We start from the raw sequence: 21,850 nt of genomic DNA, 5'->3' as shown, positions 1-21,850 counted from the left end.
CATAGTCGAAACTCTTGAAGAGTTAACCATAGAGGAAAATAGATGGAAAAAAACATCTGGTTCAAAAGAAGAATCCGTCCTTGCTATGTCAAAGCCCGGTAATCATACTAGAAGTTATAAACCTCCTTATTTTGTAAAAAATGAGAATGAAAGAAACATCAACTATGAAAGAAGCGACAAAAGAGAGGATCATGAATACAAAAAGGGTGGCAAAATCATATGCTATCATTGCCATGAACCGGGACACATCAAACCTTTCTGTCTCAAAAGAAAGAAAGAAGATCATAGAAATGATAAGCGGGTTGCTTCGGTTGAAAGCCATGATGTAGACGACTCCAAGTGTATCGGCTCACTATCTTTGGCTGAACTAATGGAGGCACTACAACAAATGTTCAAAGGTCAAATTTCTTTCTTCTTGGGAGCGACCGTATCCATAAGTGGTGACTCTGGTAAAACTTCTTGGATACTTGACTCCGGTGCCTCTTTTCACATGACTCCAAACGAGTTTATATTATCCGAATGTCATACTAACTCAAAATTTTCTTATGTTTCAACCGCCGATGGAACATCTTTGAAAATCAAAAGTTTTGGATTATTTAAAAAATAACACATTTTTCACATACCAAGTATTCGAGTGGTACCAAAATTGAATTTAAATCTTTTATCCGTTTCTCAAATTACGGATCATGGATGCAAAGTCTTGTTTTTATCTAATAATTGTTTAATACAAGATCTCCAGTCCGGGAAGCCGATTGGGCGGGGCCATAGAAGAGGAGATCTCTATGTAATGGACAATCTTGAGCTATCAAAACATATTTTTTGTAATTTTGTGGAAAAGAAATTGATAAAAAATTGGCACAAAAGACTAGGACATCCTAGCGTTTCCAAATTACAATTGTTTCCATTTCTTACAAGTTGAAAAAATTTTGTGTGTGAAGATTTCATTCTTGGTAAAATAAAATCCTTACCATTTGGGCCAAGACATTTTATATCTAAAAATCCATTTGAGTTAGTACATTCAGACGTATGAGGACCGACTTCAGTTGTATCCAAAGGAGCCGTATCTTATTATGTTGTGTTTGTGGATGACTATAGTAGACACTCTTGTATATTTTTTCTTAAACAAAAATCGGAAGTGTTTGATTGTTTTAAAAATTTTCATCACTATACAAAGACTCAATTTAAAACCAATATTTAATTTTTTAGAACTGATTCCGGTGGAGAATTTGTGTCAAAAGAGTTTAAAAATTACCTTGGCCTACATGAGATCATTCATAAAAATCTTGTCCATACACTCCTCAACAAAATAGACTAGCTGAAAGGAAGCATAGACATATCATTTGAGACAACTAGAACACTTCTTATTTCAAGAAATGTTCCTAAAAGTTTTTGGGCAGAAGTCGCTCTTACGGTAGTTTATCTGATAAAAAGAATGCCTTCAAAAAACATTGAAAATGTCTCATATTGAAAAATTACTTAAAACATCACCTGATTATAATAGGTTAAGAGTCTTTGGATGTAAATGTTTTGTCCTTACTAATAAAAATGACAAACTATCTCTAAAAGCTATCATTTGTGTCTTCTTAAGCTATGTCGAAAACCAAAAGAGATATAAATGTTATGATATTGAAAGAAACAAATTGTATGTTTTACGAAATGTTACGTTTCTTGAAAATGAAAATGGTTTTAGCAAAGAAAAAATTCAAGAGAGTTGTGATTATTCATTTTTTTTTATCTTGTCAATGAACATGAAAGGTGTAAAAATAGTCACGATATGCATGAGTGTGAAAACGAAAACACTCATAATACAAATGAAAATATAGATGTTCTTAGTAGTGTAGACATATCTTATAATAATATACAAACCTATACTCGATGTACAGAAGATCATCCACTATGTGCTTTAGAAAGATATTCACAAAATCAAGATATGGATTCTTCTAATATTAGAAGATCCATACGAATTTTAAAAGCTCCTAGTAGATTTGTATCTTATGATTCTTTTGAACAAAGGTATATCTCATGTCTTATGGCCATACATTCATATATAGAACCAACATCTTACTACGAAGCCAAAAATCATCAAGAGTGGATTAAGGCAATGAATGATGAATTAGAAGCCTTAGAAAAGGCAAAAACTTGAGAAATTTAAACATTACCTAAATGTAAGAAAACTATAGGAAGATGGGTCTATAAGGTTAAAATTAAATGGGATGAAACATTAGAAAGATATAAAGCTAGGCTATTATCCAGAGATACAATCAAGAATATGGGAGAGATTATGACGAGACATTTGCTCCCGTCGCCCGAATGACCACTATTAGAACCCCGATTTCTATAACATCAATTAAAAAATGGCCAATCTTTCAAATGGATGTAAAAAATATTTTTTTAAATGGTAATATGGATGAGGAGGTTTCGATGGATCCTCCACCAAGTTTAAGTTTAGTACATGAAAAGATCCTTCGGCTATGCAAAGCCTTGTATGGTTTGAAACAAGCCCCAAAGCTTGGTATGATAAATTCAGTAGTGTGATGACACAACTTCATTTTAAATCTTGTTATACTGACACTTGTTAAGTCTTTCAACGTAGGAATGGTGATATTACTACTGTACGTAGATGACATGATTATCACGTGAGGTGATAAGTAGAGAGTAAATCAGATAAAAAATATCCTTAAAGACAAATTTGAAATGGCAGATTTAGGTTTTTTATGTTACTTTCTTGGAATAGAAGTGACTTACTCACCTCGTGGTTATTTTTTGTCACAGACTAAGTATGCAGCAGAAATCATAGATCGATCAGGTCTCTCAGATGACAAACTAGTTGATACTCCAGAGGTCATAAATGCAAAAATGAAGAAGGATGATAGAGAACCTCTGAAGGATCCAACTCTATACAGACAAATGATTGGCACTTTGTCTTATGCTATTCGTTTTGTTAGTCAGTTTTAGCATGCTCCCACTATATTACATATGAGTGTTGTAATGAGAATTATTAAATATATTAAAAATTCTATTAATTATGGATTATTTCTATCATTCTCTTCCTCATTAGAAGTCATTGCATACTCTGATTCTAACTGGGGAGGGGATGTAAATGATAGATGCTCAACCACTGGTTCTTGTGTTTTTTTAGGTGATTCTTTAATTTCATGGCGATGCAAAAAGCAACGGAAGGTGTCTCTCTCCTCCACTGAAGCTGAGTATCGTGCCATGACAACAACTACGTCCGAGTTGGTGTGATTGAGACAACTTCTAAAAAACTTGTAAGTTCATATTACAGAACCATCAAGATTATGCTGTGACAACAAGAGCACTGTATACATTGCAATCCATCATACTGATGTTATTAAAAATGTGCCTCAAGGTGCAAAAAGCATGCCTCGCCTCAAGGTGAGGGGCTTTAAGCCTTGAGGCGCACGTACAAATAGCAAAAGCCCCGAGGCATGCACCTCATACGCCTTGAGGCGCACGCCTCGAGGCGAGGCGTACACAAAAAATAGAATATGAACTGATCATGACCATTCCTTGCAGTAATTTATGCTGACATGTGTATGGTTCCTCATACTGCAAAAGGTTAACTCAACTTTCTGTTTTCGTCATGGTTGTGCTTCCAGTCAAGAATACTTGAATATGAGTATCTTCTGATCCATTCAACCTTGTTTTTCCTTTCTTTCTGGTATCTTTTTGGTATCAAGTCACGCAGAAGGTAGGCATTGATTTGCTTGCAGAGTTTGAAAATTCATTTTTTTTCTCGTCTTTATTTGCCTTCTATACCACATTTTCCTTGTCTATTGTTGGAACATGTTTGTGCTTTTATGATTGATTCTTGGCTTCATTTCCTAGTTCCACTTTCTATTACTCTGTTTCAAAGCATTTTTTATTTATTTATAATTTTAGATATTTTTTATAGTTTTTTTAAGTTAATTTTTTTTTGAGGCTTACGCTTTACACCTTGAGGCTTACGCCTCGCCTCAGATTTTGGTGGAGCGCCTCGCTATGCCTCAACGCTTACATTTCATGAGAGGACAAAACATATTGAAATAGATTCGTGAAGAATACCTGAGGAAGACCATCACATTGCCCTACGTTCCGTCTGAGTATCAACTAGCATACTTCTTCACTAAAGCGCTCCCGTCACCAAGATTTCACTTCCTACTTGGCAAACTCTCGGTTGTTCCACCATGAGTTTGAGGGGGGTGTTAAGATGTATATATATACATTGTAAACCGAAATACCCATCAAGGATATTTCGATCTTTTCACTGTAATAGGCGTTGGCCCATTAGGAGCTGACAACCTTTTATTTTCTTTTACTTTTTTTGTATTTTTTATGTTTTTTCTTTTTTTTTGTTGTTGGGGCAGCTTTAAAGTAGCTGTTGGAGCTGCTCTCAACAGTCATAAATATGACTGTTGGGAGCAGCCCAACAACCACTTTGGGCTGTTCCCTTGTGGTTCCATTCATTATAAATAGGCCTCAAAGCCTTGTATTCTTCAACTCTCTCAAGAGAATTTCCATTCAATAACAAAGATATTTGACCCTTGTGTGGGTGTTGTGGCTTATTCAATCAAGTGTTATTCTTGATTGAAGTGTGTTCTTGCAAGTCCATAAGTGACATATTTTGGTTTTGATCCGTTTCATTACCTCAGGTATTTCCTGAGCTAACAGTGGTGGTACTCAGAATATGCGACAAGCTGCTGAGTTTTTTATTTGTTGCAGCCACTTACTAAATCTTTGTTTAGTACAAGTTATCAAAAATCCAAAATAAATGAAGCTTAAAATGGAATCTTTTACTTCTCTTTCTCTCTCTCTCACACATACATGTAAACACGTGTATGCACAAATATTTCTTCATAGGTTCTCATCGTTGCAAAATTTATGACTTTTTTTGTTTGGTATGTCTCGTTTCTGAATTGAGTCAACTTGGTCGAATCCTTTTGGTTTACAACAGAGTTACCAGAAGCTTTTTAGGTAGGTGGGAAGCACGCTTCCTAGAAGCTCGCCTTGGAAGCACGATACTGATCGCTTCCTAAACTTCATGCGAATATTGATTCCCCCACGCATGGTCTATGCTTCCTACATGTTTTTCTCGCGTTTCTTTTCATGTTTTCATTTATTTTCTCTCACGCTTCCACTCCCTTCCCATGTACTTTTTCTAAATTGGTAACCATCATTGTTAGATTTTAACAAAAAATTAACTCTTTTACTGAAAAATCATGAAAAATAAGAATAATCAATTTTATTTGCTTCTTGTTCGATTCCTATTCAGTTACCATATTGCTTCATTTTTTATTCCTATTTCGCTTTCAAATTGATACTTCGGTTCCCGAATCCTATAAATTTTAAAATGGCTCGCTTCTTGCTTCCGCTTCCTGTATCGTTTCCCGCTTCCACTTCCTAGTTTGGTAACCTTGCTTTACAGTCATTTTATGTCTGACTTGAGTTGGTGATGTGGTAAATGCTTATTATCCTCTATGCTGCATTGTATCTTTTCAGGCATCTTGGACTGAATCAAAACCAAAATTGGACAAAGATCCACTAGGTCGTGCCAAAAACCCTGATTTAGAGGAAACAGACATGGAAAAGCTATTTCGGGATCATGTAAAGATGTTGTATGAGGTAAGCATGTGTGTGCACACGTGTTCATGTGATGCTAGATAAGTAGCTTGTTAAAATTTTTGAATAGTCAGTCTACATTCATTCTATTGGTGTTGCGAGCGCACTTTTGTCCAAGCTTCCCATCTCCAATTGTGTAAAAGTTGGTTTGACAATATAATTACAAACTGGGAGCAAAAACAAGTTTGTGCCTTTGATTCTGTTATTTCACTTATAAGTTTTAAAACAAAGAAAACAAATGGACATTGTTTCCTTCCTGGTCATGATGAATTAAATAACATATTTATGACAAGTTTAACATTTTCCTGTTTGCTGCTGTCATTGGTCAATCAAACTTTTATCTCATGCTGCTGACAAATGAAATATGAAAGTGGATACTGTTGATGCCACAAAAACTGATTTTTTTAGTGGATCATCATTGACTGACAATTGCTTTCAGTTATGCATCAATATTATCGATGGTTATTCCACTACAAAAAATATGCTGATCATCCACATCTCTTCAAACTCTTCAGAAACTTGAGATGATGCAAATAGCAGTTCACATGCAGAATTGACCACATCCTTCTCTAATGGCCAAATACCACCAAGCACAAGGAATTATGGCAACCATGTTGGAAATGGAATGACTGGTGGGGCTGAATAAAAGATAACTCTTATTGTATCTGGATCTGGTTCATCTTTAATGGTACTTGGTTTAAGAACTTCGATTTTAGTCCTAAAAGCCAAATGAATGTTTAAGGTTCTCATTTGTGATGCTCCATCATGAATGTGCATATTATATCTTGTGATATGGCAGTGGAAATTAATAATTCAAAAATGGTTCGGTCCAATATTGGGTTACCTTGACCCAACTCATAAATGGCCTTAAAACTCATTAACTTGACCGTTCAAATAATTATTAGGCAAAGTTTAAGAAGGGGTGAAAGCAAATTTCCTTCAAAACTCTTTGTGGGTCCCACACTGAGGATTGCATCAATTCTGGTTCTAGGCTATTTGTACAACTAATACTGAGAAAGCATTTATCCTTTTGATAGAACTTTATTTCATCAGGTTGGATCAAATGAAAAGGTGCCTACCTTGAATGGTGAGATAGCCTTAGACGACACCTCTGACTAGCTTCATTGAGTGGGATATGTAGAAACACATAAGCAACCAACAATTATGAGAATGTGGTATTAGGAATGCTCTGACGCCATGTTAATCTTGAGATTTTGCTTTCAATGAAGGACCACCAAGGGAGAGGTTGCAGTTGTGAATCTCATAATCCATTAGGTTGTTATGTTCCTTTTATCAAGTACAGAAATTAAAAGAAAAATAGAAAAATAAAGGCAGATTTCACCCTACATTACAAGTTGCAACAAATGGCATCTATTAAGCTCAACAAAATATACATATATGCTAATGCATAAGACCTGCCCATACCTTGTATCCCAACAGTTTACAGTTGGTGATGTAACCTTTATTATGGACTGCAAACTTGGTCCATGTTTCTCTATGAATTTTATATGGTCTTTGATGCTTCTTTTACAGTTTCTTTATTGCATTTCAAGCTCTTCAAATGATTATATCTAATTCTTTGATTGGGCTTCCCTTTTTGGATCTGCTTCATTATCCCCATATTTTTTTGATAAAGCATATAATATTTTTCTATCTAATTTTCCATCTATCTCTAATCTTCTTATCTTTCACAAGAAGCTCTTCTCATACTTAATACACCTAACATAATTTAGATCACCTTCTTTTTTGCCATCCCTCTCTTGCCTAGCATCTGTTCTTCTTGATACAAACTAATGAATTCTTATCTTTCTAATTAGAAAGACTTGAAAGGCGTGCCTTGAAATTTGATATCATTATTTTAATTTTCATATCCCATCATCTGCCCTTACATAGTTATTTTATATGTGTGAATAATTCAGGAAAGGCACTTTTTCTTGGGGAAAGAGTAAACTTTGATTGGGCTGTTGACTCTTTGGGGCAGAGCCTTCTAGATATTTAGTGATTGAATTTTTGTGGAGTGTACTTCCTGACCCTAGCAACTAAAAGTTTGTTTTTTCTCAAACATGGTAGAACATTTTTGGTTTTTTTAGCATGTTCTGTGGAAAAACATGTGTACTATGTAGATGCCATGTTGATAAGGTTAAGAAAGATGTTTTTCGTTAACTAAGCAATTCTGACTTATTTATTGTTTTTCTCTAAGAAGATGTTGCTAGAAACCTTCTTGAGAGTTTTAGATAGATATTCATACGCTAAACCAATACTGTGGAACCTGCTTGGGAGCTGTATAACTTGTTTCCTTTGAAAATCTTGCACATATTCTGTGGCATTTCAACAATCTTCATGCATGAACCAGAAATCCAAAAATAAAGATAATCATCTTCAAAAAGGAAGAAAAAAAAGGGTGGATGAGAGTCTAGTTTCAAGTTTCAACGGTAGATATCAATGGATATGTACAGGGACTACTGCTGCTGCTTCAGTTTCAAATTTGAGTGGTTCACAAATGGCTTGCCATTAAACGCGATACCCTTCTACATTTTCTGATGGCTTATAGCCTATTTAGTATCTGATCTGCTCATAAGAGACATGTTTTTGAGAAATCAAGGCCATACATAGAGCTTACTTTCTCTTTCACTGGTCTATTTCAGCGCTGTGCTCGTGAATTTAGAGCCTTGTTGACAGAAGTCATCACAGGGGAAGCTGCAACCCAAGAGGTGGAGGTTGGGAAGACTGCACTTAACTCCTGGTCTGTGGCAAAACGACTTTTGAAGCCTGATGTAAGATATGCCAAGATGCCTAGGAAAGAGAGAGAGTCCCTCTGGCGCCGATATGCTGAAGAAATGATTCGTAAACAAAAATCATCTGATGTAAAGGATGAGAAAGCAAATGCTGTTGAGAAGACAAAAACTCCTTTGGACTCCAGGGGTTCACCGGTGCCAAGGAGAAGCCATGGCCGAAGATGATCTCTCTCTCTCTCTGCTTCCCTCCGAAGTAGAAACAGCATCTGATGCAATGGATGACAAAGCACATGCTGTTGAGAAGACCAAAACTCATGTGGACTCTAGGAGTTTGCTGGTGCTAAGCCATGGCCAAAGATGGACTCCTCTTTGTCTCTATGCCTCTCTCATACGCCTCTTTTATGTGATAATAGCTTTGATTCATTCTTTTCATTGCTGCTTTACTGTAGGCCAATTTTGTTTCTTTTATTTTAATGTCTGTAACACCAAGTAGATCAGCTGGAAGATTTATCTGCTATATAAAATTCCCAAACTTGTCAAAAATTATTCAGTAAATTAAAAAAAATTATTGGGTTTTGTGACTTGCTTTCTTCCATCATATTTATGTGGATTTCCTGCTAGGCTTGCTTGAGTAGATGAAATTGTAAGACTCGTATTTTAGGATTCTTGTATATATTTTGTCATCCTGATTCTGAGTGATAAGTGGAGCTGATAAACAAGCTGAGCTTAAAGTGTTCATGCTTGGCTCATTCTTGTGGCAAGCCAAGCTGTGTTCGTGCTCATAATGAGTCGAATTCGAGCTGGCTTGTTTACAGGAAAAACATTGTTTTGGAGCTGGGAGAACTAGGATTACAAAAAAACATTGTTTCAGAGCTAGTAGTAAGATTTTACCACTAAACCTTGTTTTTGCAAACCAAATAGTTCAATCATATGCTTTACATATACTATATAATTTAATATATATCTAAAATATGTTTTTTACTACTTGATGATCTTATACTAAGTTGAGCAGCGCTGAGTACTCATTCTTTATGTTCAGCTTGCTGGGCCTATTTTACAGGTTTGAACAAGCTCTTTATGAGTCGAACATGACTTTAGCAGCGAGTGGCTCGGTTTGTTTCCCAGTCATACTGACGAAGCTAACAATGTTTCGTTTGGATGAAAATTAGGCTATGTTTGAACGAAACGAAACATAGCCTTAGTGTAACCCCCAGTGTCATGTCGATTGAACGTGTGGTGAGTCATCAGATGTTTGTTGATGCGTTTGTCATATATTTGGCTGGGTTCTATTCTGATGCAGTATTGCGTGCCCTTTTCTTTCTCTCGCACTTTTTGTTTTAGCTTTTTTCTTTGTGGGAAGCACAAATTTCTACTGATATTGCCCTGGCTCCTTTGCCGTATCAAAGTCTGTGAATTTGAAAGATGGTTACTTGACCTACATGTTGAGCCTTAAAAACAAGGCCCCACAGCCATCCACTGCCATATCTAAAGGTTTGTTGCATGTTGCACAAGTTGAAGCAAACCACGCATGCAGGCTTGACTTTTAGGTTCTTTTGTCTGCTTTTTGCATCACTCAATTGAACGTCTCACTGTGGTATGACCACTCGGCCGTCTTGCCCCAAAGCATGATCTGAAGCGTCCCTATCGATTTTGAACTGCTTCTGAAAGTCTGACATGGCCAGAACCGGTGCTTCCTTGAAATCAAGCTTGAAGCCCCAGTCTCCTCTATAATTACCTTTCTCAAACGGAGATTGGTAGAACCAATGCTGTCTAAATTGAATCTAATCGGTCCTTCACCAAGTTCTTAGAAATCAGTGAATTGGTCTTCCTTTTTCTTTTTATGATAATTATAATATTTATTGATGATTTGATTTTTAGGCATTCAATGCATATTTTAGAATGTGATTGGACCAAGGTTGCTATGAAAGAAAACAGAAACGAGAAACATGTTGAGAAGCATAATCTGAAAACGAGACTTTCTAAACTTTTTTTTGAAAGGCAAGCTGGTCCTTTCTAAAGTTCATGTATATGCCGTCAATTTTTAAAGATCTTGAAAAACCTACATATAGGTCTAGTTCACATGATTCAAAACTTGTTTCCTACTAAAAAAGGCATGTATATATATATATATATATATATGAGCACCTACTCCCACCTAAAGAAGGCTTTAATTTTTCAAAATTCTTGAGGCATTTTGTTCATCAACAATATAGATATGATCTACATGCCTTTTTTTAGTAGGAAACAAGTTTTGAATCATGTGAACTAGACCTATATGTAGGTTTTTCAAGATCTTTAAAAATTGACAGCTCTCAATGTACCAAAATTTCAAGACCTAAAAAACCTTATTTTATGTCCAGAAAACATGATACAAAGAATGATTCCTATTAGATAAACTATGCTGAATGCATCTATGAAGTTTGATTGAGAATATATAACTTACACATATGGTTTTATATATATATATATATATATATATATATATATAGTGTGTGTGTGTGTGTGTGGAGCAAAAGAACAAATGTTGGCAACATGAATGAAGAATATTATGAGTTTAGATAAACTTTATTTTTTTTACTAATATTATGATAAATAGTAAGGATTAATAATTTTTTTATAAAATATATTATTTTGTTGATTACAACTAAAATAAATAATTAAACTTTTGAATAATACATATCTCAACTTTTCATTGAAAATTTTCTTATCTAAGAAAAACTTGCAAAAAATGTACATAAACATGTTTTTCAAAGAAGAGAAATGGGTTTCTCGTATAAAGTAAGTTTCCAATGTGATTTGAAACGGGTTTATCAGGAAATATGTTTCCCATGTTTTTATAATCAATGTCCAGAGCCATGTGTGTATACAATTAGTGGTACAATTTTACGTATGCGTTTATATTCATTTTTCAATTGATGATGAAAATAAGGTATTGACATAGAAATCAAAGGGCCATCAGAACCGAAAGAGTATGAATTTTATGAACAAACTTTGTTGGCAAGTGATGTAAGTGTTAGATTTGGACATTCATTTGTTTATTCCTTTGTTACATTTATATGTACACTCATTTGAATTTAACAAAAATGTATCACATATTGCTCGTATGTAACATCTAGCAAGATTCATAGAAAGACTCCAAGCAACCCACAAGGACATGACATACAAAATAAAATTGCCAAAAACTATTAACTTTACCCCCTATTTCTTTGGGGCCGCGAAAGCGAGGTTCTAAAGTTTTTATACCGACTAATAGAAACTAACTGATAATCATTAACTGTTTATATCAAATAGTCGAAACTAAATGGATACAAGTTGAGGCTCGTTCATGCTTGGAGATCAATGAATTTATGCATCTTTTTGATAAAACTGACAAAGTATTCGCTCTACAACTTTGCATACTTACAAAACATAAATTTGCAAGTGCACAACGGCTTTAAACACGATTTATGTTGCCGAACTTAATTCCTATCAACTGGAGCAACCAACATTGGGTTATTTATGAAATGAATATGAATGCAAAGAAGTTGAAGATGTATAATTCCACGGGCAACACAATTAATGCAAATAAGAACATCAAAAATACAGTACGCTAACATTACTTATTCAATAATTTTGCTTATTACTCTCTTATACTTGGTAAATTTAATGTTGGCATTGCAAGTTCATTTTTTTACAGCATGGTTTGGCTATGAATATTACACTGATTGGATGGCCTGCCACATGGATGGTATTTCACAACAAGAAAACATGTAATTTTTATATTTTTGTTAACTCAATTTGTACATGTACATATGTACATGTGCTTGTCTTGGTATATGATTATTATAGGTATGATTGTGGTATATTTGTCTTATTGTACATGCATGAATTAAGTAAAAATAATAAATTAAACTTTATGCAGATACATATTTATGTGTTATTTTGTTAAGTTTTTGAGATTTAATCTATAGTTAGTTGTTTGCTAATAACCTTTTTTTTTCCAGAATGATATAACAAAAACAAAGAAGCATATAATTCAATTCTATAAACTCATGAAGGAAAAGACGACTTTGAAAGATGCCAAAAAAAATGTTGAGGAAGAGGCAAAAGACCAAAAAGGACCGTAGTAGAACAAAAAATGTACAAACGACAAACAAAAGGCAAGGAATGAGACATCAGACAATCAGGTGTTAGAGGATGAGACATCGAATAATGAGGTGCCAGAAGATGAGACATCAGAAGTTGAGTTGTAAACAATTATGGGGACTATACGTTGATTACTATTGTAAAACATTGGATGTAAATTTGACAAATTATTGAATATAAATTTGACAAGTTTTTTGTTATTTCTTAAATTGTTGATTTTCTTTTAATATTCAATATTTTATACATTATTTATTGTAAGTTCTGGATTTTCTAAACATTATGTTTCATAAGTTTTGGATGTTCTTTAAACAAATTCGTATGTTTAACTTTATTCCAGGTTTGTAAAAAGGATATGCACAAAATGTATTGGTCATTGTAAATCATTAACTCATTGAATTGTCTTCGATTCAGTTATATAAATGTTGTAAATTTGAATTTGTATTTGTAAGTTTTAGATGTAAATTTGAATTTGAATTATGTCAATGTTTTGGTCTTTGTTCTCTAGCTGTAAATTTGAATTTGTAAATTCTAGATGTTCTACTATGCGAGGATGAGGAAATTCGCGAAAAAAGATTTGCTAAAAATAACAAATATTTATGAGGATGAAGAAGCCTGCAAAAATGATTTGCAAAAAATAACAAATATTTATAAGGATGAGAAATTCCACAAAAAATAATTTGCAAACAATAAGGCATTTGCGAGGATAAGAAAATCTGCAAAAAAGATTTATGAAAAATAACCAATATCTGCGAGGATAAATAAGTTTGCAAATCTTTTTGCGGACTGCCTCATCCTCGCAAATATTGGTTCTACTGTTCGCAAATTATTTTTTATGGACTTCTTCATCCTCGCAAATATTTTTTTTTTTTTGCAGACTTCTTCAACCTCGCAAATCTTGGTCATTTTCATAAATTTTTATGGACTTTCTCATTCTCGTAAATTGATAATTTTAACTGCTCAATTCAAATTTACAACATTTATACAATTCACCTATTACATTCAAATTTATCTACTCAATTATAGCATTTTACACAATTCACCTGTTACATTCAAGTTCGCCTGCTCAATTCAAATTAAACCTGAAATGAAGTTAATCACAAAAACATGTTTAAAAAACATCTATAACTTACAATTAATGATTTACATAACATATAGTACTTACAATTAATAATGTATAAAACATCCAGAACTTACAAAACATCAAATATTAAAAGAACATCAATAATTTTAAAAAATAAAAAAATATGTCAAATTTACATTCAATAATCAGTCAAATTCGCATCAAAGGATTTATAATAGTAATCAAATTTATAATGAATATTATATATATATACAATCGAAGACATAAGTCATTGTTGTCGATGCATTAGGCGTACTCATAGGTCCTCAATGACCAAATCCTTGTTAGCGATAAGGTTAGCTTGAGTCCATATAATAGACTCCTTTGTTTGAAGCAACGCCTGGTCATCTGCTCCACTTCCAGTCCTTACGTGCTTCAGACTTCTTGCCCTCAGTTTCTCTTCCTCAATGGCCATTTTTGCAGAGGGCCGGCTTGCAAACTGAAGGTTGGCAATAGTTACATCCTCTTCATCGCATACACATACCATGAATAACAAGCTGATGTCATCACCACTTTAACATCAATCTTCAAGTTCGAAGAGAAAGATCGTGGGGTAATCCTTCATCTGATTCTTCATTATGCATAAGATTGCTATGTTAACTGTACAAAGACGACTGAGTAGTTGCTAAATAAAACCAAATTGCCAGATCACTTAGCTGGCCATTTGGCCTATAACTTTATTCATATTGTGTAACCAAATATCCTTTCTCGTGATGTCCTTCGCTTGCACAACCATATCCGAGTAGTCTTTCTCCGTATTTTTGTAAGGGAACCACATTACCTACAAATCAAAATTTCATTAATGGTTAGTCCTATATTGCATTATTTATAAAAAAACATAGGATATTCTTTGAAGAATACTTACATGTGCCTTTGTCAGCCCACACAATGACGTAATGCAATGGTTTCTTCTCACGGGAGGACCCAACGCTCTTTGATCATAACCCTTTTGGTCGTTGCATGGCTGACTCCACATTGCAAAACGTGAAAATTTATAAAGAAAGTCATATCTCAGGGGTCTTCCAATGGATATGTGCTCCCATATGCAAGTCTTTAAGGATTAACATAAAGATTAATACAGATTAATATACAGTATAGTACATCAATAATATTAAATAATGTTTGAGTATAATAAAAGAATAAATACCTCCAACAAAATCAACATGTCGTTCATGTTTATTCTTTCATGCCTCACACTACTCAAACTTTCATATATATATATATATGTGCAAATGAGGCTTCCCATCATGAGAATTCATTGATGCGATCTAGGTCTTGCAATAATTGAATATGTGATTTATGAATCGTCTTTCTACCAATACCGATGAATACACATATGCCAAAGAAGTAGAGCAAAAATATTCTTACTTCTTTGTCCACCTAAACACCACCCTTCTCTCAAACACACAATAGCTTCCCCTTCATTTTCCTTGCCATGCTAGGGTCATAGTGGTTCTTCAACCATGATAATTTTAGTCTTTCACCTTCAAACACATCTTCTTTCGCTCTCAAATAAACATTACACACATGCTTGAAATCTCCCCACTGATGTGCACTCATTGGATCTTTATAACACTTAAATTCAGTGATTTGTGCTACGTCCTTCAACATGATGATCATCTCAATATCTCCAAGCTAGAATGTATTGGTTGTTGGATTCCCGAACTATACAATGACCTTTAAGAGATTGTGATTGATGTTTTATGGTGTGATCTCCAAAATTTTCAGAAATTCATTTCATCCAACTAGTCATTCACATCCCTTGTTTGTGTTACGAACCACTCATGTATTTGAAACCACTAGAATCGGTGCATGTAGCTTGTTGGATCATCTTAATCTTGAGATTGAAGATCCTACAGTCATAATTAATTTTGATGAAATAAGTCAAATTAATCATTTAATTACACACACATAGAGATATAATATTTTAAAATTTTAAATACAATATGTATAATAATTTAATCATTGTTTGCATATAAAAATGACAATAATTGCAAACAACTTAAAAACATGCATATACAAAATAACAAATGAACAAAGTATTTGTTCACGAGCATCAAAAGTTGTTTCCTGCTGTGACCCCCTCCTTAGATCACCAGACCTTGTTTTCTGTTGCATATGATCTTGTGCACTTTGCATCTCAACCTTTGGATGAGTATCCGATCCACCCACCTCCAATCCCTGAGAACCCTCTACATTAACCTCAACCTTAGGGTTCATATCCTCCTCTTACTGAGGTATCGTCTTCATCTCACCACTGCTATTGTAGGTGGTCGTGTCTCCATCTTCCTCTATTTAGAGATTGAGGTTAGCAACAACCCCAAAGTCAGCCAATGAGTGAAACTTCTTCACCACTGAGTCCCCCTTTCCCTCTTTAGATGCGTTTGGGATAAGACACATCAATGTAGTCACATACTTGTCAATAAGTTTTTATATTCATCCTTAGATTTGGATCACACTTAAAATGTTTAATGTTGTTTGGCCTGTATTAAAGGTGTTAGCTACTGCGAGTTTGAGCGTAGAAGTATGGGTCTCAATTTATCGATGCTGACACCTGAACTTTTGACAACAGAGCAGGCTTCCTCTCTATCCACGTGTCAACCCTACTCTGTACTTCATAATACGAACTATCATCAAGTATGTATTTTTTCTTCATTTTGCCTTTTCTGTTGTGTTCCAACAATATCAAATGTGGGTGTAGCCCCCTTCGAGTTAGTATTCTCAGTTGCCATATTAAATAAATTCATAATTTCCTAACACAAAGATTATAGATAAACAAACAGATAACAGAGACAAGGCGTAGGCTATTGAAAAAATATTGCAAAAAACAAACAAAATAATCTATAAAAAAACATAGAACCGTTAAGGAAATAACCAAAAGAAACAAAGTGTTTTCTAATCATGTTTATAATACAAGATATACAACATATAATCACACGCACTCACGTTGAAGGTTCAACCGTTAAAGATGTGCTTACCGAAAAAAAGCCTCGGTTTTAATTTTTGGCCGATAAATAGCCGTTATGAAGTACCGCCGATGAATCACCTAAAATAATCACAAAAAATTGTTGCCAGGGAGAATCACATTAGGGACTACAAAAAACCCTAGTTTATGCAAAAATGATCTTGGGGTGCGACAATTGATTTTTATATAAATGAAAGAAATTCACATTTAATGTTCTTACCAAAATGCACAAACAAGCATATTTACAAAGGCATGATTTGCAAAGTTAGTACCTAATTTATAAACTTCTTGAGGATCAGAAGAAGTTTGCACTGTATCCCACAAATTTAATACAATATTTGCGAAGTTACGATATATTAATATTAAGTTCACACTATATCTCACAAATTTCATGTTATATATACAAATTTAGTACAATATTACGACATTTGAAGGTTCACAAATTTAATTATGCAAAATTCGTGAAGTCCATAAAAAAAACATGTGAATCTAACTTTAAGTGAAGGTGCTATACCTAAAGAAAGTAACAACATATCACTCAAACCTCAGGATATCCGGTGTGCAAAGGTTAAAATGATCCTTTTAATAATAAACATTTGCAAATTTGAACATCAAGTAGATTTTAAAAAAATTCAAAATTTTTAAAGGAACAAATCAATTTTGTCCTAAGGTACAGTCATTTTCCAAACAATATTTTGGCCACACGTAGTAGGATTTTCAAACATAGCCTTAAAAGTAGGGTCGCAAACGTAGCCTTAAAGGCATCATATAACGATGTTTAAGCAAGATTTCCATTATCCCATTGCAAGGTTTCCAAACATAGCCTTAAAAGCATGGTAAAAAACGTAGTAGGATTTTCAACCCTTGCGATGTTTTTGCATACGTACAAACCGTGAAAATCTTGAAATTAAGGTGAGTTCAAATCTAGTTCATTTCCAATATATCGCAATTTTATTGAATGACAATATCATCATATTTCTATACATGATTTTGTGATACTTTCCCGGTGAAACAAAAATCGAGATTTTCACGCACTGAGAAAAACTGAATGACAAGATTTGAAACCTTCCCCTTGCGCCTGAATGCAACTGCATTTTATCATCATTTCTCCTCCCCCCCACCACCACCACCAAGGTCTTCCTCTTCCCTTTCCACCTCCACCAAGAAAAAGATGAGAGCCAAACCCTCTGCCTCGTCACCCTCTGGTAGACACCCCCTTTCACCATCAGCACCAAAGCCGCAGCCTCAAGCTGCTTGTCTGATATTGAAACCCTTCTGGAAGGCCTGAAGCAGAAAAAAAAAACACCCAACTCCCCTCCCCTCTCAAGCATCACCACGTCCTATAGCAAAGGGTTCCATGTAGCAATAACTGGAGCAGTTGGAGTCCCAACTACCTCGCTTCTCTTTCAACTCCCTCGCCACCTGCATCGAGGAGCAATTCATGGAGAGCACTCAAACCCTTCGGCAACATCCCGTTCCGCCATGATCCCGAGAAGTGTGGTGGTTGATTTGTTCCAAAGTAGGGAAAGAACAGAGAAGGTTTTTTGGCTTGATGGTGGCTCTAGGAGGAAGGTGGGATTTGGAAAGCAGCCCAATAGGCACATGCACGCTGTGTAACTGCAGGAAAATAAGGAACAAGTAAACTGGATGTTCAGTCACCCCCCTTTATATCTGAATCTGAGTTCGACTCTGATCCGGTTAGTCAGAATCAGATTAGGTCAGATTATATCTGAACCAAATCCAACCTGTTTACATCCCTAAATGCAGCCCTGAACTGTAGTCCCATTAGGCACATCACAACCCTTCTATCAAATATGTGTGAACACTGAGGACAGCTACAGACCTATGCGTATAAGTATGAATTCTATCTTCTTGACAACTTGTGCCTCTGCATTCTTTTTTTTTTGTGTGGAGATGTGGCAGTAGGAACCAAATTGTTCTGCAGAAGGTTATCCTTAATGGAAACAATGGATTGTGCATGATCATAGATTGCCCTCCACTGAAACCAAATTTTTAAGAATAGTGATACAGTGGCCTGAACAAGCCCTTCCACTCATGGAGGAAATGAGTGGTACTTCTAGGAATAACAGAAAAAAGTGGAGATAACAAACTAGGCTTCGACGTGCTAGCAGTATATATTGTGTTTAGCAATTCAGATAGTGCTAAGATTAAAGCAAGGTTGATAGCAATATCATCTCTTTACCCTAATCAACACGATCAAATCTAAGCTCATCAAATTCAGAAACTCTTCCAATTAAAATGACATTATATTATTGTAAATTTGGTTTTGGACTCACAAAGTCTCAGCTGAATCAAGTTTTCATTGGATTTTGGCTAAAGAAGTATATGAAACAATCAAGCATCTTTGAAGAGTAGAAATAACTAAGCTGACTGGATCTTTGCAAATGGTGTGGGAGTATCATGCCACTTCTAAATACAAAATTTACCTTTTTGAATGTTGAGCAAGGGTACAAAACCCTACTTTGTCAGGAAATCAGGTCCAAAGTTAGCCCACCACGGAGCCTTACAAATAACATCTACAAAAGAGTTCTACATATCCATCAACAATTGAGGAAAATATTTGTGTGACTTAGGAAAGCAATTCCACTCTTGAAAAACAGATAAAGTATTGTGATTATATGGTTATTGCAACTGATGGATAAATTTTGCAAGGAAAATGATGTTTTTTTTAATTACGTTATTCTACTTCCCAATGGGCTTTAGGCTTTGTTTGGAAGCCTTGCATTGGAGGTAGAAGCATCATTTCCCTGTGCTGCCAAAATATGGCGTTGGGGATGGAGTTACCAAAACATCCGCTTGTGAACAGTGTTGAGATGTGGTGTTGGAGCTGCCAATTCCATTCCCAACACTGTTTTTGGCAACACCACTGATTCCAAACAACAGAGGGTGTTGGGCAAACTCCCGGACAGCAGAGGTTGTTGGGAAAACTGCAAAACACTTCCAATTCAAGTCTCCTGAACAGTCTTAAACATCATTGTTTGGGGGAGGCATTTGTCTGCTAAATCATTCTTCAACATACATTTCCCTTAATCAACCAGTGGTGTCAAATAAGATTAGAATCACTATCCAAAAAATATGTTGGTATCCTTGGAAGAGCCGCCAAAATCAAAGCGATGCCGTGCAAATGCCTATAGCAGTTTAATCCTTGGTTGCTTTCTCAACACCCTGTTCTTTCAGAGAAGAAATCAAAGTTCAATACTTGCATGGGATTACTTGAATAAAAACATATAACTTCACCATTGATGACTCGAGGGATTCTTGTACATTAATTTCGTCAAGCATAAACAAAAATGGTGGTTGCAATGGAAACATATATTAGATATGCGCTGGGAACTTTTTCAACAAAGACTAAGTTAGATAGTGATATAAAAGAGGAACATATTTATTGCCATTCTGCTTTGCATAGCAAGTGTGTAACTTCTTCAAGTGTGAATATTATTTTGAACAAGATTTGAATAACCATGTCAGGGAGAAGATAGAACCACTTGCTTGACTCTTGTTCACAAGATTGATTTCTTTCTGCTGACAAGTATTAATTCAAAAATACTAAATACTTTAAAATAAAAAACCCAGATGGTGCAATCATTATTCGCATTATGACGTGACTGTGAATAGTGAACACCATAACATAAAGAAAAATTGGCACATTCAAAGGTTAACATCCTCAGAGAACCGAAAATTTACCTGAATGAAGAGCAGCCAGAAACTTGGACTGTTGATTTTTATAATAAAGATATACTAGGAACCACATCTTATGCAGTATCTTCATGGATGCTAGCATTTCAGAGCTTGACCACTACTTATCCATGATGAGTCACAATCTCACACTAGCAGATCATTGGTGTAGGATGCGAAAACCATAGTGCTGAAATCATTTTGCCAAACCTATGACTCCTCCTCCTTACAAACCCATAGAGGATCAAAATTACCTTATTGGTTTGCCCCATTCATATAACAAAACAAACATCAAGATCCCCACAAAAGTCCCACTAGGCAGAGGCCACAGCTTCTGGTCCTTCCTCACCTTCCACCAAACCAAGAGCAACCTCAAGCTTCCTCCATGCGTTGAGGAAAGAATCATGGTACCTCTTCTTCATCTCCGCGATCACCCATTTCGCGTCGGCATCCATCGACGCCTTAGCCAACCCTTCCACCAAGACCTTCATGGTCCCAAAGTGAGGAATCTTGCCCCTCTTGATGCTCTCCTTACAGACCTCCAAGGCAGTCCCCAGATCACCACCCTTTGACAAATGGAACACCAGCGTCCTAAACGTAGCAGCATTTGGGGCACACCCCTTTCCTCTCATCTGCCTATAAACCTTCTTCCCCTCCTCATACCTCGCATTATTGCAGTAACAAGTCAGAAGGAAATTGTAGCTAACAGTATTAGGCTTCATTCCAAGACGACCCATCTCATCAAACAACTCCAGAATCTGCTCCGGCGTACCGTGGACGGAGACATTCACGATTTTAGCGTTATACGCCGCGGAATCGATCAAATAACCGCCTTTTTCGCGCATCAGATCCCAAATTTTGTCGCCCATCTTCGCGTTCTTCTTCTTGTAGAATCCGTCGAGGATCGCCGTGTAGGTTACCCCGGTGATCTCAATGTCCTTGTCCTCCATTTCCTTCAGGAGCTCGTACGCCTTCTCTGGCGAGCCCATCTCGCAGAGGGCCTTCGCGAGGACGCCGTAGGAGACTTTGTCCGGGGCGATCTCGGGGTAGCGGGAGGGGACGTCGCAGAAGAGCTCCGGCACCTTGTCGAATCGCTCCGCCTGGACGCAGGCGACGAGGAGAGCGTTGAAGGAGGCGCGGGAGGGGCGGACGCCGAGCCCCTCCAGCTCATCGAAGGACCGGAAGGCGTGGTCGACCATCCCGGCCTTGCCGTAGGAGACGATGAGGCCGGAGAGGAAGAACTCGGGGTTTTCCATTTGTGGGTGGTGCTTCTTCAGGCCTTCCAGGAGGGATTCGATGTCGGAGGAGCGGCGGAACTTCGCGAGGCTCCGCACGGCGATGTCTCGGGCGTGCCGGCCGGCGACGGAGGCTGCGGCCGAGGGGCTCTCGGCCAGGGGGCTGATCAGGCGGAGGATGGCGTCGGGGTTCCGCTCGGACTTGATCTTGGTCCGAACCGAGGAGGCCGAGAAGGGCGGCGGTGGTGGTGAGCAGAAGTGGCGGTGGAAATTGAGGAGGAAACGGCGTCGGAGGAAGGTCGAAGCCATCTTCGGAGCGTCTTACTCCGGCGGTTCTTCTGATGACGGGTGGGAC

The 21,850-nt window shown here is 36.3% G+C and overlaps 2 protein-coding genes across 4 annotated transcripts in view; one reads left to right on the top strand and one right to left on the bottom strand.

Moving 5' to 3' along the window:
* The window catches only part of LOC149835642 (pre-mRNA-processing protein 40C-like), a 46,283-nt gene extending 37,348 nt beyond the window's left edge, over positions 1-8,935 (top strand). For both annotated transcript variants that reach the window (XM_090008651.1, XM_090008650.1), the window contains 2 exons: positions 5,500-5,622; positions 8,265-8,935. In XM_090008651.1, the coding sequence (XP_089864777.1) occupies positions 5,500-5,622; positions 8,265-8,579 (438 nt within the window). In that variant the 3' untranslated portion in view covers positions 8,580-8,935. The remainder of the gene's footprint in view (positions 1-5,499; positions 5,623-8,264) is intronic.
* Positions 8,936-17,747: 8,812 nt separating this feature from the next.
* Positions 17,748-21,850, bottom strand: LOC149835641 (small ribosomal subunit protein mL103 (rPPR7)-like). Of its 2 annotated transcripts, none has more exons than XM_090010601.1 (2): positions 20,270-21,850; positions 17,748-18,181 (listed from the first exon to the last, which is right to left on the bottom strand). In XM_090010601.1, the coding sequence occupies exon 1, from the start codon at positions 21,802-21,804 to the stop codon at positions 20,575-20,577; it is 1,230 nt and encodes a 409-aa protein (XP_089866727.1). In that variant the 5' UTR covers positions 21,805-21,850; the 3' UTR covers positions 17,748-18,181; positions 20,270-20,574. The 2 variants fall into 2 exon arrangements, with proteins under 2 accessions (XP_089866727.1, XP_089866728.1); XM_090010602.1 differs by lacking the exon at positions 17,748-18,181 and adding an exon at positions 19,626-19,750.

The sequence above is a fragment of the Nuphar pumila genome, chromosome 6 (genome assembly GCF_984573655.1).
Source record: "Nuphar pumila chromosome 6, dmNupPumi1.hap1.1, whole genome shotgun sequence".
In the NCBI taxonomy this organism is placed as follows: domain Eukaryota; kingdom Viridiplantae; phylum Streptophyta; class Magnoliopsida; order Nymphaeales; family Nymphaeaceae; genus Nuphar; species Nuphar pumila.
Note: the sequence above shows the minus strand (reverse complement) of the source record. Positions and strands in the feature narration are given on the sequence as shown.

Coding starts and splice junctions, on each gene's coding strand:
- LOC149835641 (XM_090010601.1), bottom strand. CDS start 21,804: ATGGCTTCGACCTTCCTCCGACGCCGTTTCCTCCTCAATTTCCACCGC.